Source organism: Rhodnius prolixus, unplaced genomic scaffold (genome assembly GCF_049639745.1).
Source record: "Rhodnius prolixus isolate KJV_2025 unplaced genomic scaffold, Rpr scaffold_6, whole genome shotgun sequence".
NCBI classification, from domain to species: Eukaryota; Metazoa; Arthropoda; class Insecta; order Hemiptera; family Reduviidae; genus Rhodnius; species Rhodnius prolixus.
The window spans coordinates 4,847,141-4,866,656 of record NW_027411634.1 but is presented as its reverse complement, the minus strand read 5'-3'; the positions used below and the strand labels follow the sequence as shown (position 1 = coordinate 4,866,656).

Genomic DNA, 19,516 nt, shown 5'->3' with positions numbered 1-19,516 from the left:
GAATTACGAGGGTCGTTTGAAAAGTGCGTGCAAAAATAAAAACTACTTAATTTTTTGGGGTAAACCTTTTTTATTTTTCAACATAGTCTCCTTTTAGGCTTATACACTTCGTCCAACGCTGCTCTAGTTTGTTGATCCCTTCCGAATAATAGGATTTGTCTAAGTCTGAAAAATAGCCATTCGTTTCTGCAATCACCTCCTCGTTTGAATAAAATCTTTTTCCCGCCAGCCATTTCTTCATATTGGGGAACAAATAGTAGTCCGAGGGAGCCAAGTCTGGAGAATAGGGGGGATGTGAAACGAGTTGGTGGAACCCTATTTCCATTAATTTTGCGACCACAACTGCTGAGGTGTGAGCTGGTGCGTTGTTGTGATGTAAAAGGACTTTTTTGTGGGCCAATCGTGGGCGTTTTTCTTGCAGCTCGGTTTTCAAACGGTCCAATAACGATGAATAATATGCACCTGTAATAGTTTTACCCTTTTCCAGATAGTCGATGAGGATTATTCCTTGCGAATCCCAAAAGACAGTCGCCATAATCTTTCCGGCCGAAGGAACGGTCTTCGCCTTTTTTGGCGCAGATTCCCCCTTGGTAACCCATTGTTTAGATTGTTCTTTGGTCTCAGGAGTGTAGTGATGTATCCATGTTTCATCCACAGTGACGAAACGACGCTTAAAGTCCTGCGGATTCTTCTGGAACAGCTGCAAACCGTCCTTGCAACAACACTTCACACGATTTCGTTTTTGGTCAAGCGTGAGCAATCGCGGCACCCATCTTGCGGATAGCTTTGTCATGTCCAAATGTTGATGCAAAATATTATGTACCCGTTCATTCGAGATGCCCACAGCACTAGCAATCTCACGCACCTTCACTCTTCTGTCATCCATCACCATATCATGGATTTTATCAATGATTTCTGGAGTAGTAACCTGAACAGGGCGTCCAGAACGTTCAGCGTCACTTGTGCCCATATGGCCACTCCGAAAATTTTGAAACCACTTATAAACTGTTCTAATCGAAGATGCAGAGTCACCATAATGTTTATCAAGCTTCTCTTTAGTCTCCTGAGGCGTTTTGCCTTTGTGTTTAATCAACACACGAAATTCTTTTTCGTCCATTTTTTGAAAATCACTCGACTTCCTCGATTCAAACGAATGCCAAACACAAAGAAATCGACCGATCTGGCTGAAACTTGGTGTGTGTTCTTCCAAGAGATGCTACTAACTAAACATAACCTCAATACGCGCCAGTGGTGCTATCTCTCTGACTTTGCACGGACTTTTCAAACGACCCTCGTACTATGTGTTGATAAGTTCACTAGTCTTAAGAAAGATAAACATAAGGGGCGAAAGATGATTAGTTTTAGAGACCATAAAAGCATCTCGAAACCACACATTTCCATGGAAACCAAATCGGAATTAAAATTTGAACAAATCGCAATACTTCTCTTCTTTGGAATCTTCCAATATATTCAACATTGTCAAGTGGTGGAATTTTAATTAAAAATGAAGTATGGAAACCTCTGAGCAAAATCGTGAATAATTATTGCTAAAAAAAAAATGAACATTATTTAGCAATATTAATCGATAGCAATATTATTAATGATTTTTCTTTTCAAACATACATAATTATGTTCGATTGTAAATTCGATTGCAATCAGTAAAGACTGAAAGGCGTGACCAAGTAATGCTGAGAAAAAATAAAATAAACTGAAAATAAATAAAAGATCAGATATCGGATGTTGAACGTTATTCTTTGTGAGTTAAAAGATCGTCTTAAGTATGTGTGGGCTGATTTCAAGATGTACTTACAACATTCTGTTCTCCAGTCCTTACCTTTTTTAAATGTGGGGGTCACCTGTATTTAATGAGTATCGCCTGAGAGGTTTAGCGCTTTTATTGTAATTGGAATTTTAAATTGAATAAATTAACTGCTTTTGTTGTTTAAAACGGAAGTGCAACGTCTTGAGCTTAAACTTAACGTACGATCCACTCCGACAATTAGCTTGGAAAAACCTTCGTTCGTATAAAAAAAAAAAAATTATATCCGGAGCGAAATTTTTCTATTTTCCCAGAAGCTCAAATTCGTTTTAGACCCCGTTTCGCGCAGAATAAAGATTTTTGGATAAATTTCGTGAACTAGTTTTGTGTTTTTGTTGATTTGTTTTAATAAAAAAAAAATTATTATTGTGAGTCGCTTAAAACTTTGTGGACTAAGTAACGTACTTGAATGCGCACACTTTTATGTTTCTACAATGCCAGCAACAATACTTACACACGATATACTTGAAGACTTGGAGAAATAGTTGATGAGTCCAGAAATAATTGGTAATTGAACCCATAGGAAAGCTTTTAAATCCGTGAAATTCAAGTGCCGTGCGACGTGTGCAGAAGATTTACTGAGCTGGGGCGAATTGTACAGAACCAAAAAGGTTTCGTGGTATCTGGCGACCGCTAGGAGTTAGAAGTATTTCCTAGGTTAGGGCTAAGGAACGGCAATTTGAATATTCCGGAGTGCTTGCATGTGGCCAGATATTGGAGAAGGAGATATCCTATATTTAATGAGGAGGATCACATTCTAGTGGTTACCGCCTCATCCTGGAACTTCCCGGTGTTCTAGTAGGATACACCCTAGCAGAGGGGCAAAGTGGTGGACATGTGTCTGACTCAAGAAATTCTTATGACGTTTTTTAGGTTCTGGTAAAACATCTAAGAATCTTTCCGTAATGTTCTAGTTCATTTTGAGGCCATCAATCTGTTTTAGGCGTACGCCTTCTTCAAGATATTTAGATAAATCGTGTAAAATCCCAGATTGTATCATAGGAAATCTGTAATATCATCAGCCTGTCTATCAATATATCGCGAATTACAAAATTAATTTATTAAAAATTGTCATTTAAAAGAAATAAATAAAATAAAGAGCAATTCATTGATAGAAATAAAAAAAACTCTATGTCATCACAATAATTACAATAAAAATAATCACCAATAATTGAAACCAAGAAAAGAAACAGAAAGAACTATTTATTAAATCATTCTGATTCTACTCAGTGATTTACTATTATACACGGCCACAAGAATCGTGTTCAATATTTTATTTATATCTAACTTAATACATAATATCGTTCCAAAGATGTCGTGCATTTATAGTTCTCTTGTTCGAATACACTATAATTTATTTGGTTCCGACATTCTTTATTAATTTATTTCTTACTTTATTACTGATTTTGTGATTTATTTCACATAAAATTGAATGATCTAATCTGTTTTATGCAACATGAAGTAAAGTTATGCGTACTATTTCCGGCGGGCTTTACGTCCAACTATCTAATTAGAAGTCGTGGACTGAGGCGACTAGCAAACATACTTTACTGTAAATTTCTTTTATTAACCATTAAATAAAATACAAGGCCTAGACTGAGGAATCGAATCCACTAACCAACAATACATCTAAGCTTTGCGGGTCTAGTCTATAACCTCCTAACATACTTTACTGTTAATTTCTCATATTAACCATTAAATAAATGCTAAAGTTTAAAACGAGGGAATAGAATCCACTAACCAACAATACATCTTAGCTTTGCGGGTCTAGTCTCTAAGCGCCTAACATACTTTACTATAAATTTCTCATATTAACCATTAAATAGAATCCAAGACCTAGACCGGGAATCGAATCTGCTAACCAACAATACATCTTAGCTTTGCGGGTCTAACCTATAGATTGAATGTATGTATTAACGAATCCTTAAGAGCCAAGAAGATAAGTTTCAAAGTGACTTAAAAGAAAAAATCTGACAAAGATGCCATTATTCAAGAATGATTTGAAATCTTGTGACTCCCCGACGCACTAAAATCGACTCTCTTCTCGAGACTGCATCCATTATCCCCGTAACCTCCAAAACTGTCTGCTGAAATTCCTTTCCAACTCTTAGACAGTCAATCCTAATCCATTCTGCCGCGACATAGCCTCCTATAGATCCTTCCATTCCCTACAGTAACACAAAAGAATCAAACATATTTTTTTTTAATGATTTAAGGCGCGTCAACATCTAAGGTTATTGGCGCCCGGAGCTTTTTTCTCTCGTTACAGAAAACACTGTCCATCACCGGACAGTGAGCTGTAAGAAGCTCCTAGGAAGAGAAAATCTAAGGGTCAGCAGCTGGATTCGAACCGGGGTCTCCGCGTGGGAGTCCAGTACGCTAACCTCATAGCTAATCCCTTAATCAAACATATCCTACCCTAACTTTTCTCCTCTAGCTGAAGGTTTTCTCATCCTTTGTCCCTGCATTCTCTATCTTTCCCATATTAATAAACTTTCCTTAGTAATTATTATACATCTATCTATCTATCTGAAAGCTTGTTGAAGGTGTTAAAGAAAAAATGGCGTTTTACTTCGTGATGGTAACAACTGCCTTTCGTGAGTAATTATCGAATATCAGACCTTCCGAAAATTTGATTTTAATCGATGCAGTACTAATGTTTGATATTTCCATTTTCTTTAAATTTGCTTTAATTAAAATATTAAGATAATCTCGGCGGAGGGGAAGGACAAGCTCAGTCCCAGAGATTCGGAAATTTCCCTTTCAGATGAACTTACTCGCAACATCTGTTCTTATTACTAACACATAAATTTTCATAATACAAATTTATTTAAACCCTTACAACACATATAATTATCCCTAAATTTATAGCATCACCCCGAGAGTACGTTTGACCTAGAACACAAAATACGATCTCATTACTTCCTTGTGCAGAAGTAAAAGAAAAAAGACTATGTAAACCTCTTTTAAAATCCAATAAATATAAAATAGACAAAAAAAAGGAAACCTGATTGGAGCAGATTTAATACTGCTGTTACAGATACTTATATTAGGCATTTATTGTGGGCCGCCCGCTGTGCACTCGACAAGTTGTAACATTTTTAGGCCAGAATGTTCTTTCACTTGAATATATTTATTGAATATCTTGCACATGTTTTTTTTGTTTTTTTTTTAAAGATAGAGATCTTTGCTTACGATTATGTTTATCTTGTTCTTTCAACCAATATTACCTACTGAAATAAACTGTTTTGGATAAATTTTTACCCTTTATAAAATGGTACGTGTTTTTATTACCATTTATGGGGATAGCATATTCAGCTTCTGCCCTTTATTCTACAAGGAAATGCAGAAATATTATCTAGGTTTTATTCAATCATTATTCTTTTCTAAGTAATCCTATACTTTATGCATAAATAGTGCTAATAAATTGCATTTCACGATGTAACGAACAATTATTAGATCGATTTTTCTCTAATCTTGATGTTATTGCGTAAATCTTAGCATACATATTCTATTTGAATCATTTTCCCAAGAAAATCATTTATGGGAAAGGCCAATGTCACTTTTGGAAATTTTGGGGCTGTACATTGTGAAGGGGATACCAAATACTAGTTGAGAATAAAACTTTATTTCTACTTTCTACGTCAGAAAGATATCAGCGATGGCTATTTCATAGTTGGGCAAGGTACTTTATTCCCCCTTTCTTGAGCCCTGTATCCCCCACAAGGGAGTATTTTTGCTCCCTTACACTACAGATAGCAGCAACCGCATCCAAATTCAGCCATCTTTAAACTTCGCTGACGATACGGCAATTTTATCACTTGAAAATGATTCCCTGTCATGTGGGAACTCGCCATCTTCAATTCCATCTCCCATATCCAATAACCCTGGATCCTATAAGTGGAGAATTAAGGTTAATCCACAGAAATCGGATCCCATAGCCTGGAAAAACCCTCCCTCCCATGCACCCTTACAAAAGTTCGTTGCCTCGGAACTCATCTCGACCTGGAATCCTCATACGCGCACTAAAACGAACTGAGTTTAATATCATCTAATATAAGGGACAGCCAAACACTCGATCCTTTATCGCATCCAGTCCCTTCAATCCAAAATCCTTCGTACCCTAATTAGCGCACCCTTCTACGTTTCTAACCACTCTATCCACTACGATCTTAAAGTTTCCTTCGACTCTACAATCACCCAAATTCAGAATTCCATTCCAAACTATCCTCTCACAAGATCGTTTAGCTCTAGTCCTCTCCATCCTCCCTGCCCGCCACGATGCTAGAAGCGTCATCGCGACCAGCTGCGTATGTAATGTCGACTGCCGAAGTATGAACTTCCTAAATGGTCTTCGTTCATGCCAGTCATGTCAATATCCGCTTGTTGGCCTTCAGCCGATCAGTGCACTTACTTAAGGGTTATCTATTTTATTAGTTGCATTTATTTCCATGCAGCTGTAATAAATCCATCTTTCTATTAAGCAAGAAATCTGTCTAGGATCATAAAACACTTTGTAACAGAATATCCATCAGTAAGTAAAGAGATGATCGTCTTGTTTTATCTTGTTGTATCTTTTATAAGATACCTACTCCATTCCCACATTTAAAGTTTCTATTTTATTTTACTTTTTTTTAAGGTATTTATTTTATTTTTGCAAAGAAAGAACGGACATGCGTTGGTTGCTATTGCAGAATTAAATGCAATTTCTATTTTATTTTAACAGATTTCATCAGACTGATTAAATTCTCTGACCTTGCATTGATTTTTGTAGCACTGGATGTTTTACTTTACTTAAAAATCATTTTAATTTGCTGAAGATTTTCTTCTTTTTTTCAAAATAATTCGCGTTTTCCCTTAAAATAAACTAATTAATTAAGCCTACTAAATACTGTTCATTATTTTTGGGTGACTGATTCATAGTTTCAATAGGATGGAAAAATAACATCCGGTTTTAGTCATTATAAACTTTATTCTGCCGAGCTTTCGACCTACGGACTAGGGCTAATTTACAATATACTGTTTTACATCATTAAAGGGTTGGTATATCTTCTGTCTTGTCTGCTCTTGGACTGAGTACAAGACAGAAGGCACACCAACCCTCTAATGATGTAAAATATTACATTGTCAATTAGCCCTGAAGATGACCTAGTCCCTAGGTCGAAAGCTCGGTAAAATAAAGTTTATAATGACTGAAACTGGCAGTTATTTTTTCATCCCATTTAAGTGTACTAAATAATTGCTCTTTTAAGGAATTTTCAACTTTAGTTGAAACTTTTGAACGTGAAAATTAATTTTAGGACGTGTACGGGGGAGAGGTAATTGTGCTTGTTTCTAATAACTGCCATTTCTCTGTATATTACTTCATCACATTATTTCATTTTTTACATAATTACGATTCATTGAATCCTTTTTTAATGAAATTGATTTTTGATCGCTACGAATCGAAATGTACAGATCGCTACGTTTGAGATTTCTGTGATGTTCAGTTTTTGTTCAAAAGATATTTGGTAGAACAGAGTATGGCCAAACGGGATCTTGCAGCTTCAGTAACGTAGGGAACAAGTTAGTTATCGGTGCAAGGTAGAGTTAGATACAAAGTAAAGGAGGATTAGCGATAGATTCTGTAGATATTGGAAGCTTTTTTTTTGGCTGAGCCCCTTTCTGCATGTCCAGACAGGTTTGTATGTATCATGGTGTAGATACGTCGTTAGTTGTTTATTGAAAGTTTCGATCTTTAGTCGAGAAGTTTGAATCGTCAGATTAGTTCTTTCCTTTTTAAGTCTGAGCACGTGGGACTCCAGGCTAGGCCATAAAAAACTCCTAGGTACTTAATACAATTTTTTAAGGGCAGAAGAGTGCTGAGGTAAATGTGGGGAGGGGGTAAGAATAGAATTCGCTTAGAGTTACGGAGAATATCTTGCCAAGCCACAAGGGATTCTGTTCGGGATTGATGGGAGCGATAGGCTAGGACCGGGGTCCTTGATGAGGAGAGATGATTGCCGAATCATCGGCATAAGTAAAAAGAAAAGTATAAATTGAAGTATAGTCTTTGAAAAAATCCATTTCCGGTCATATAGAGCTTCAATTAGTCTTCTAGAATTCCAGTTTTTTAAATAAAAAAATTTCATTACATTTCACAGACCGCTTAGTTTAGATTAGCTCTTTAATTATCTTACTAGATTTTTGACACGTTATATTCATTTTTATTATAATAATAATCGATTCATAATTTAAAATTTAATCGAATTCGATTAATTAATTATGGCAGATCGTGGATATCATTAATATTAAAAAAAAAAAAAAACACAGACACAAAACATTAAAGATTAATGCTAATTATACAGTTTAATTCTCATGGCTGTGGTGATGGGGGGGGGGGGAATAAGATCTGCAATCAGTATACTTGAGTGCAGAATAATGTTAAACAGGTTCGAACAGGCGTGACTTTGCGTTCAGGTTTAACAGAACAAAAAAATCTTGTGCCACCTTAATTGATTTTCATTATCTGCCTTTTATTTAACCCTCTAATGCATGATTTTTTTATTTCTTTCAAATTTATTTTTTTTAATATTATATTTTGATATAAAACAACGAAAAAATATTTAAAAAAATATTAGTCGCTTGTAATTTTTAGGAAAGTGAAATTTATGTTATGTATCATATATGCAACATCATGTTAAAAAATTGATTTTGTTGTAAAATGAGGATGGGATTATCAAATGTAAAATTTATGGGAAAAAAAGTTTATTGGTTATGATAATTATAAAAACAGTTTTTGTCTTTGTTGAAACAAAAATTTAAATTGCATTTCTTGCACTTTGCATAAGAATAACCCGTGCAACCAATTAATTTACATATATTTCGTTTCACATCCCATAAGGGCCAATGATCTAATTCATCTTTTCTGACGCTAGCTGGTGGTCTCGCTGATGCAGATTTTTTCCTCCTCAAAGTATCGTCCAGTGAAGGAGATGGCCTTCCTCTTTTAGGAGCCATGGATTTACCTATTTTACACAAGGTCTCACCAAGTTCCTTTCTGTACTCTTTTTGCGACATACATTGCGTTCGGGCAATCAACTTCCTTGCTTAGCCTGTCAAATCGTCTAATTTTATCTTTCGGTTCTATGCTATAAATTGTGGACAGAAGATGTACTAATATAGTACTAACTTCCAGCAAAATTACGGAATTGATATTATCAGACATCAGTGTACAAAGTTAGAAGACATATTATCTCATAACATGATGTTGCATATATGCAACACAAATTATTTTCAATTTTTGGTCTAAGCAAAAATTGTTATCAAATTTATAAAGTAATAATATATAAATACTAACTTTCCCAAGCACGTAAAATTTTTAAAAATGTTAATTTTCAATAAAATAGGCACAAGAACGGTAATTTCTGCGCGGTCTTTACCACAGTCTACGGTCGTGTTGACTTTTTTTCACTTTTGGCTTTATATTAGCTCATTACCTTCTAGAACCGACATAAACCTTATATAAACTGACACTAGACATGTTGTGGCATATATTCATCATATTTTAATTCAAATGAAATCCAAGAGAGTTCTCCGGCACAAAGCTAAAGATTATGTAGCAGATATGCAACACGATGCACTATAGCAGGGGTCGGCAACCTTTTTCTGTAAAGGGCCGCAAAAGGTTATTGGTTTATTACCGAGGGCCGCAATATATACATGTATATTTCTTTTTATATTTATTTCGGGTTCTTTTGTATTAATTGTTTTTATCTATTTATAATACAGATTATTAATTAAAATGAAATTTATTTACAAATCAACAAAAAAACGGCATTAGTTATTTTTATGAAATTGCTTCGTATCTTCCTTCATCATTTTTTCTATTAAAAGCCGGACGAAATAAAAATAATGCGATTCCATTCACATTTATATATCACCATAAAATAAATAACTAGAGAAGAAGCGAAAATCCGCAGCTTCGACGGCGACAACACGCTTTGTTTTGTGTCGGTGTAAAAAGTGGCGTACTAAAAGTCGAGTGATCATACAAAGAAAGAGCGCGGATTACCAATATAAGATTTGAACGCTGAGACAATAATTGTACTAGCGAAAATTACCAAACTTTATGTGACATAAAATTTGAAATATTATTTAGATTTTTATTGTTTTCCGTTTTGTGCCGCGGGCCGCAGGAAGATGTTAAAAGGGCCGCAAGCGGCCCGCGGGCCTCACGTTGCCGACCCCTGCACTATAGGGTTAAATATAAATTTTATTCTGAAATTCATTTCCTTTATTTATTAATTTTTTTGCATCCGGTATGAAAATTATGACAGACTTGACATTTTTACTAAATATTTAATGGTTTGCTTAAAACGTTGGAGGGGAGGGAGCTACCAGTAAAAAAATAACCCTGGAAAGAAAATAGCAAAAAAAAATTCCAGTTTTAGTAAAATACTTTGTCATTTTTCTTTAAAGTTTCAGTTTTTTTCGAACAAAATTTCAAAAACTGACTGATCGAAATTTACAATTATATTTTTTGGCAATTTTATTTTATTATTTAATGGCACTTTTAAAGTTAACATGTACAATATTGAAGTGAACTGACTTCCTGTAAATACAAATTACATAGTTAAAAAATAAATAAATAAATAAACCGAAAAAGTCGTGTGAGTGACAGACTTATTTTATTTATTTGCATCAAACTTCTTGGATATAATAAAAGACAGCATTAAAATATCAATAAAGCTTTAAAAATATTTGATAGACATTTAATTTTAACAAGCGATAAGAAATTTTAAACAAAGAAGTTAAAATATAAATAATAATAACCTACCCCTGTTTGTGTCTGTGTTAGTTGTGAATATTTGCTCTTCATATATTTTATTTCAATTATTAAAGTTAAGTTGGTCACTCTGCTTTTATACAGTTCACTTTAGTCACCAGCTGATCTGCCTAACCAGTTACCGGCGGCCATCTTTTTATTCCTTAGTTAACTCTTATTATTAAAGTGTTTTTTATTGTATTTTAAACAGTTTTAAAGTGAAGTTTTGTTATAAAAATTGTGTTTAAGTAATTTATAGTGTGTGGCGTACAGTTTTAGTGCAAATTATTGGTGATTTATAAGTTAAATTAGTGTAAATTAAGTGCTGTGTACTTGGGGGCCTATGGACTACTTCACCAGATGAACTTCAAACATTTTTTTAAACAAGGTAAGACATTTTATTAAGCATGAATTTAACTTTAAATTGTCTGTAATTGTAAGATTTCTTATAAGAAATTGTTACACGAAATGAATCTTCTGTTACTACTTCAGAAGTTTCTTATCGTTGCCTGCCTAAGTTCTGAGATAAATTGTTACAATGATTTTGATTCTCAAAGTAAAAAGATTTACGTTAGTATAAAAATGTATTCTAATACATTCATTAATTGAATCTTTTCCTTGTTATTGATTATAAATTTCAAAATAAGCAATCTTTATGCTAAAAAATTGTTTAAATTGTAATGTGAGTAAAGTTATGTTTCTTCTAATTTCCGACAGGAGCGCTATTTGCCCGTCTTTTTTTTTTTAAACTTTAATGTCTTCAACTGTAATTACATTTTCTTGTTAAAGTGCAGGTTTTTTGATTGGTAATTTTTACAAGAAATACTCGATTTCTGGTCCCAGAAACTGAATATAGCTATCGGGATCCCATAATTTTCTTTATTTTCGAAAAACATTCCCTATAAACTCTTAATTAAAATTAAGTTCACTTAAACCAAAACCAATTTATGGACTTGACAAAATTTTTGGTTGCAACTATTTTATTTTGTAAACATTTTATGTGGGTTTTGGGCATAAAAAAAGGGAATATAAGATCTCTTATATGTGCTATTTCTAGAAATTTAACAGTTTTATCAAATATTTATAAGTGAATTAAATTTATGGTTAGTTGAAAATCATAAAAATCTTTTTAATTACTACTGTTAAGCATTACAGTAAGAGAGAGTCGTGTGAGTTACTCATCAGATTTTCTTTTATTACATTGATAGAGAGAGAGAGGAAAAAATTTAGTCCCCTTTGCTTAGAAAATGTTTTTCCAAAATTACTGTTTTGTTTAAAAAAGAATCAAATATGAGCATTTAAAAAGCATGATTTGGGTATAATATAGTATGGTTCCCTGTTTTATGTTGTGGTTTTCAAACATCAAATACCCAACATTATTTATGGTTACCTATTTATTAAGGGGGGGGCTTTTTCCCCGTTTTTTCTTATCCAATCATCTTCTAAGTTCTTTACCTTAAAGCACTAACTTAAGACTTATTACTAAGGAACGGATTTTTATGTATTTAAAAATGACAAATCTTTAATTAAAATATGCATTTATTTTCGTCAATTATGTGGAAAATATGTGATTTCTTAAAATATTTTCTGGAATATTTAAGTAAAATGGACATTTTTTTTTATGAAAATGGATTTTTTGGGGGGGGGCAAGTTATAATTATTTATACAAGAAAAGAACATTTTTACAATTTATAATAATTTATTAGGAACAAAATAATTTGTTTTTACAAGTTATAATGATTTATACAACAAAGAACATTTTTACTATTTATAAAAAGATGTGTTAAATTTTCAATTTTGAAAACTTCACTCTTCGAAATTGTTTGCAACCACATGAAATTTCAAATGTTGGAACGTAAAGTGACGACGATCTGGGCGTAAGATGGACTTGTAACGACTAAAAGATCGTTCAGCATCTACAGATGTTATAGGTGCTTTGCTGAAAGAAGTTATCTCGTTGGTTGTAAAGGGTACACGATGTTCTGAGGTGACTTCTGTTCCACTGATAATATCAGAAATCTGGCAGATGGTCTCCTACCCTTTGTTCTTGCTCAGTACTTCTACAAGTTTTGATCTGATCAGATCTCCCTTACTCCCAGGTATTCCTTCCATCTTTTCGATGACTTTTTTAACGTTGGACACGTTTTCTGTCAGTCGAACATTTTGGGACTCAAGTTGGGTAATGGCTTGTGCAAGAAATAAATGCAATTGTCAGAAATGAATGCAAGGTCGTTCCTTAAATTAGGTTTCTCGAATAAAGACTTGACTGTATTTATCGCTACTGCTTCGTCTTCGAGATGTGAAAGGACATTCTTGATTTTATTGTAGTTTTCATAGTAATACTGAGCTGCTTCCAGCCAAGTACCCCATCTTGTCAATGTTGGTTCTGGTGGAAGGCACAAGTCTGGATAGAGATCTTTTAGCATTTTAATGCGACTTGGTGCTTTTAAGAACACTTTTTTAACCGAGGAGATAAGGAATCTACGTCACTGAACAAAGATCAGACAGTTTCTGCTACTCGATGCAAGGCATGAGCAATACACGTCACATGAATTATCTTAGGATAAAATACCTGAATAGATTGCCCAGCCTTGACCATGTTGGGGGCAGCATCAGAGAGAAACAAAAGAACTTTTTCGTTCAAAACTCCACTGGGCCATAGGATATGCATTGAGGCATCGAAGAATCGTGAAATGGTGGAATGATTGCATTTTTCGAGAACCTCACAGTTCAAAAGGAAAGGCTTTGGCCTTACTTCTATTACCTACAGTTTCCAATTAAAGTTAGTAAGCTTATAGCTTTTTTGGGGGGGCTGGAACTTGTAGCACTAAGCAATTAATCAATTAAAAAAAATTATTATTGGTGAATAAAATTCAATTGAATAACTAACCTAACATAATAGCCACATTTAAATAAATGACAGATAACATACAGAATTCAAAATTACAGTTAAGTTATTTTTCAATTATGAAAATGATATTCAAAAATTTAAAGACCACACTACTTAATAATTAATTATAAAAGTGCACCAAATTATTTATTGTTAAAACTACAGGAAAATAACTAATTTTTTTTACCTGGTTTCGAATTAAGGATATTATTTTTTTTTTGGCATATGCACGCATACTCGTACAAGTTTTATTGCATTTATCTCTACGGTGAATTACTTTATCAGAATGAGGAAATAACTTAGATGTATTTCAGCACTAATTATTACCTAAATTTAGATAATTTTTATTTCTAGATTAAATTTTAAATTCATTAAGCTATGTAATTTAAAAAACTTGTTAATTTTGCTTTAGATGGTTTATACGAGGGTCGTTTGGTATATGACCAGCAAAGCTAAGGTGTATTGCTGGTTTAGAGGGTTCGATTCCACTGGTCTAGGTCTTGGATTTTATTTAATGGTTAATATGAGAAATTTATAGTAAAGTATGTTAGGCGTTTATAGGCTAGACCAGCAAAGCTAAGGTGTATTGCTGGTTTAGAGGGTTCGATTCCACTGGTCTAGGTCTTGTATTCTATTTAATGGTTAATATGAGAAATTTATAGTAAAGTATGTTAGGCGTTTATAGGCTAGACCAGCAAAGCTAAGGTGTATTGCTGGTTTAGAGGGTTCGATTCCACTGGTCTAGGTCTTGCATTTTATTTAATGGTTAATATGAGAAATTTATAGTAAAGTAAAAAGCTGGGAAACAGAGATACTTTGAGAAAATTCAGATAATTCGCGTAATTTAATTTTTTTACTTTTAATATCAGAGTCAGGGCAACATTCTGGGTTCTATTCTTAATTCAATTTACACCTCAGACATATCAGCTGACCCTAACACTACGCCTTACTGTTCACTAATCCCTGTAATAGCTTACAGAAATCTGCAATCACATCTCTCCACATTAGAACAAGTGGTCCTAGAAATGGGCTACATTAATGAGCTTACTGAAACTAAGTCTCGAAACATAACCTTCGTCGTAATACTCTAACTATAACCTAATACCTGTACCAGTACGGAAAGACAACCGCTCCTTTGGGCTTTACTTAGACCTAAGACTTTCTTGGAGCAACCCCAGTCTTAAAAGAGACAGAACTAAATAAGAGCTTTCTAGACGATAGATCTAAACTATCTCTAGACAACAAAAGACTTATTTTGTACTGCTATTTTCAAAATATCCATCTGGGTGTAGAGTAAAGCTGTGACTCATCAATCTCAAAATACTTCGAAAATTTGTTTAGCTCCTGGAATGCTTATATTTGTGGATTGTATCCGGTCATAGGACGCTTGTTTATTTTTATCCTTGACCGATTTCGGATATTCATTCATCATAAGGGGTAGTAGATTAATCACCTTGGCGTAGAGATTTCGACGTCACTTCCGTTACCATCTTGCGCTACTCTCGCTGACTCTGAGTCATCCGTAAGAAGGAGAAGAAATCTTTTAAAAATAATGAACCTGTTGTCGCAAGATGATACGTACTTCCCTTAATATATAATTTATTGGGCTTGCCCCCCCTAAACCATGACCTCTGATCCAATAGGATCCCCGCGGGCTGATTTACAAAGCAGAAAGCGCGATAAAAAAAAAAAACTAACGCCTCTCCTATAAAGGTACTGCGTATATTTTATTTGTTTTCATTTTTCGTAATACTTACCCAATCTTATTCTTTTCTATCATATCTTAAATCATTTTCATTTGTGTTAGCTTGATTTATTACTTTGGGGATATATCCAAAAAATAAAGGGAGGGGGTAAATTTTCTCACGGCCGGAATTAGGTGTGCTGAGATCATCGCGCATTCATCTTTTGCATAACTCAATGAATGAAAGTGATAATTCTTTATTTTGCTAATTTTATTCGCCGCAGCGCGCGTGTTTATTGTATCTCTGACCGATTTCAGTATTTCAGAGGTTAATAATTAATCAGTTTGGTATATACAAAATCGGTTTCAGCTAAATATTCTTAATACGCTAACGGAAACAAAGTTGAAGTCAAATTCTCCGCATACTCGTAATCTAGTCCCAGCGGTTCCCAATCTTTTTTCATTAGTGTACCCCTTTACCTGATTGTTTCCTCAGTGTGTGCCCCTAACATATAAAATAATCGTATTCTTGTTTTTACGTATTGTAACTTTAAATTAACAGCAAAACAATCTGAATATAATGTGTCTTGTAAAGAACATATACATACGATATGTTCCTATTAAAAAAAATCATTAATGAATAGGTAAACATTTCAAACCAATAACTATTGCGGGGGTCGTAAATTGACAGCAAAGCGTTAATAAAGGAGAAGTAAAGTGTTATAAGTAATTTTCTGCAATTTATTTTTCACCTGTGTGCCCGTGAAAGTGTGCAGTTTTTACCGAATAGATTGTTTACACTCGCTAAAAGTTTCTGTAAGCTTGAATAAAGTGGACAGTGAAGTTATTTAACTCAATCTAGTTACGAGACAGGTAAGAGATAACTGTGGTCAGGTGTCAGTGGTGGGGTGCGCATGTGCATTATACGACAACTGATAACGCTCTCACTGCTGTGGCATTCAGTACTCTCTTAATCTTATTAAGGGCGTATTACTTTTTCCAATTTTGTTTTTATTGCTTTTTTGCTTTCGTTTCGCACTGATTGTAAATTGAAGATGGTGGTGTGCCCTGCATGTAATAGTACGGTTACAAGGGATGATAAGAAATCACTCACCTGCTCTAATGTGCAGTGTAAAGCTATTTATCATAGCAAATGCTGCAATTTGAAAGATAAGGATGTTGATAACCTTATAGCCTTAAATAAGACGTGGATTTGCCCTGCTTGTGACACGGCTAAGAAAAATTTTCCACACAGCGAAAGGCCTGTTACACCATCGGAGGCCTCTGCAGCTTCCTCTTTAAATGATGAAAGTGTGCGTAAGCTCTGGGAGGTATTGAAGGAGTTGGCTGAGGAGGTTAGATTGATGAAGGTTAGGCTTCCGGAATCAGGCTGTGATTTCAAAGATATCAAGTCAACACTTGACAAGCAAGCTGAACTCAGTTTCGAAAATTCTGAGAGGCTTAAGAAGCTTGAGAATCTGCTTGAGACTCAAAATAAACAAATTGAGCTTCTCTCCTCCGAGAATTGCACTTTAAAAAAGAAAGTCTCCGCTCTTGAGGTTAGAGTGAACACGAGTGAGCAGCGACTTCTCAGGAATACTATTGAGATTCGAGGTATTCCTTCAAAACAAGAGGAGGTGCCTGCTGCTGTTGTGGTGAGTGTTTGCGCTGGTCTAGGCCTAAAGATTAGCTCTGACGACTTGGACCACGTTGAGCGGCTTGGTCCGAGGCGGGACGGCGCCCCTGGAGCTGTTGTGGCCCGGTTCGTTAGGCAGTCTCTGCGGGACGAGGTGGTACGCCAGAGGAGAATAAAGAGGGATTTCTCCACTCGTCATCTTGGCTACCCTGATAGTGACTCTCGTGTTTACGTCGGAGATGCGATGACCGCTACTAACAGGCATTTGTATTGGCTGGCTCGACAGAAGAGATCTGCGGACAAAGTTAAATACGTCTGGTTTAGTGGTGGTCGGGTGAAGTGCCGTCGGGGTGATGGCCTTCCGGTCGTCGTCATCAATAGTCCAGAGGACTTGGATGTTTTTCCCTGGCCCATTTTTTCTGTTCACTTTTTCTCTCAATTTCATTTAAAGACCTTATTTTCATTTATTTTGTTCTATAAAGTGGTTTTTCTGTTTGGTTTTATGCACCTATTTTCACATTATTTATGTAAATCTTTTCTTTTTAACTTTTTATATAGCAAAGATGTTTTAATTATTTTGTTCTTTTTATCTTTCTTAATTTTTCAATTTTCAAATAAGTGGATTCAGTCTCATTTACAGACCTTATTTTCATTTATTTTGTTCTATAAAGTGGTTTTTTTGTTTGGTTTTATGCACCTATTTTCACATTATTTATGTAAATCTTTTCTTTTTAATTTTTTATATAGCAAAGATGTTTTAATCATTTTGTTCTTTATCATTTTCAATTTTTCAATTTTCAAACAAGTAGATTTAATCTCATTTACAGACCTAATTTTCTTTTATTCCTTTGATAAAGTAGTTTTTATTTGGTTTTTTTGTTCTTATTCTTATATTATATGTGCAATTTTTTTCTTTGAACCTTTCTATTTACAATGGTGTCATTATTATGTTCTTTTTATCATTTTCAATTTTTCATTTTTCAAACAAGTGGAAGATACACTTCTTTTTTGTACAGCAGCAGTTTTCCCTCTTGATTTATATCCTTCCTGCTCCTTAAATGACTAATGCCCTGACCTCCTGCCACGTCAACGCTCAATCCCTCCTTGCACATTATGATGAATTCCTACAGTATTTCCTTGATAATTTCTATCACATTATAGCAGTTTCCGAAACCTGGCTTAAACCCTACATTCCTTCCTCGCAAGTTTCCATTCCTAATTTCACCTTCTTGCGTTGTGACAGAGAAGACCGTACCGGTGGAGGTGTGGGTCTCTTTGTTCATGATAGCCTGAAGGCTAGACTCCTTGCTCATTCCCCTTCCTCCGAATCCCACCAACCTGAATATATGTTTGTCGAAATATCTTCTCCTCTTTCTTCTTCTCCCCTCCTTTTTGTTGTTGTTTACCGTCCCCCCCGAGTTCCTTTTGACCTATCCTTTGAATCTCTCCTCTTTGAGCTTGTCCCTGCTTACTCTCATATAATCCTTGCTGGCGATTTCAATTCCAATCTGCTTGTCGAGTCCACTGAAATGTTATACCTTACAAATCTTTTCTATTCCTTGAATCTTTATGTAGTTCCTTACTCTCCTACTCATCACACATATTCTTCCGATACCTGGCTTGACCTTTTCATTATAGACTCCCAAGATAAACTTCTGTCCTCGTCGCAGCTCCCTGTATCTTTCCTATCCGCTCACGATCTCATTCAAATAACTTATAATTTACATACCCCACCTTTTGTTCCTAGGACCTTTTCCTTTCGCCATCTTGATTCCCTCTGTTTTGAACCATTAAAAACTGACCTTGAAACCCTTCCTTTCGAAACTTTATTTTATACCGACTCTATTGATACCAAGGTTGAAATCCTAACACATCACCTCCTTAACATCTTAGACTCCCATGCTCCCATTAAAACCTGTCATGTTCGACGTCCTCCTGCACCCTGGCTTACACCGGAGCTCAAGGACATGATGAGGAGAAGAGAGGCAGCCAGGAGGAGGTTTAGACGCACGCGTTCTCCTCATGACTACTCTCTGTATAAGCTCCTGCGTAACCTTACTCTGGCCTCTGTCCGCCGAGCCAAATCCCTTCATATTCACTTATCTCTCTCCAATGCTCCTGATTCCAAATCGAAATGGGCTATCCTTCGTAAGCTTTCCCTCTGTAGATCTAATCGCTCCTGCCCCATTTCAATATCTCCTGATGACCTGAACGTCCACTTCACTTCCTTCTTAACCAATGCCTCTTGTAATGTTCCTGCTCTCATTTTACCCTCCTTTGATCCTAACAATTTTTTTTTCCATCATATTACTCCTGAAGATCTCCTAACCTCAGTTCTGAAATCCCGTACAAATGACTATGGCCCTGACAACATTCCTGTTAAATTAATTAAAGCCTGCCTCCCAGCGATATTGCCAGTCCTTTACCATATTTATAATTTCTCCCTTCAGAATTCTATTTTCCCATCCTGCTGGAAAACAGCCCTAGTCCGTCCTCTAAATAAAATCTCAAATCCCACCTCTCCTATTGATTTTCGTCCCATCTCTATTTTATCAAATTTCTCCAAACCCTTTGAACGTTTAGTGCAATCCCAGCTTTCTAATTACCTCGAACAAAACAATCTCCTTAATCCACTCCAATCTGGCTTTCGTCCTTCTTATTCCACTCATTCTGCACTCTTG

The 19,516-nt window shown here is 35.1% G+C and overlaps 2 protein-coding genes across 2 annotated transcripts in view; one reads left to right on the top strand and one right to left on the bottom strand.

Moving 5' to 3' along the window:
- The window catches only part of LOC141461369 (uncharacterized), a 95,678-nt gene that overhangs the window by 23,707 nt on the left and 52,455 nt on the right, over positions 1 to 19,516 (bottom strand). The gene's annotated exons all lie outside the window — the stretch shown is intronic.
- Positions 16,108 to 19,516, top strand: part of LOC141460308 (uncharacterized) — a 46,825-nt gene continuing 43,416 nt past the window's right edge. The window contains exon 1 of the mRNA XM_074140198.1: positions 16,108 to 17,256. Coding sequence (XP_073996299.1) covers positions 16,255 to 17,256 — 1,002 coding nt within the window. The 5' untranslated portion in view covers positions 16,108 to 16,254. The remainder of the gene's footprint in view (positions 17,257 to 19,516) is intronic.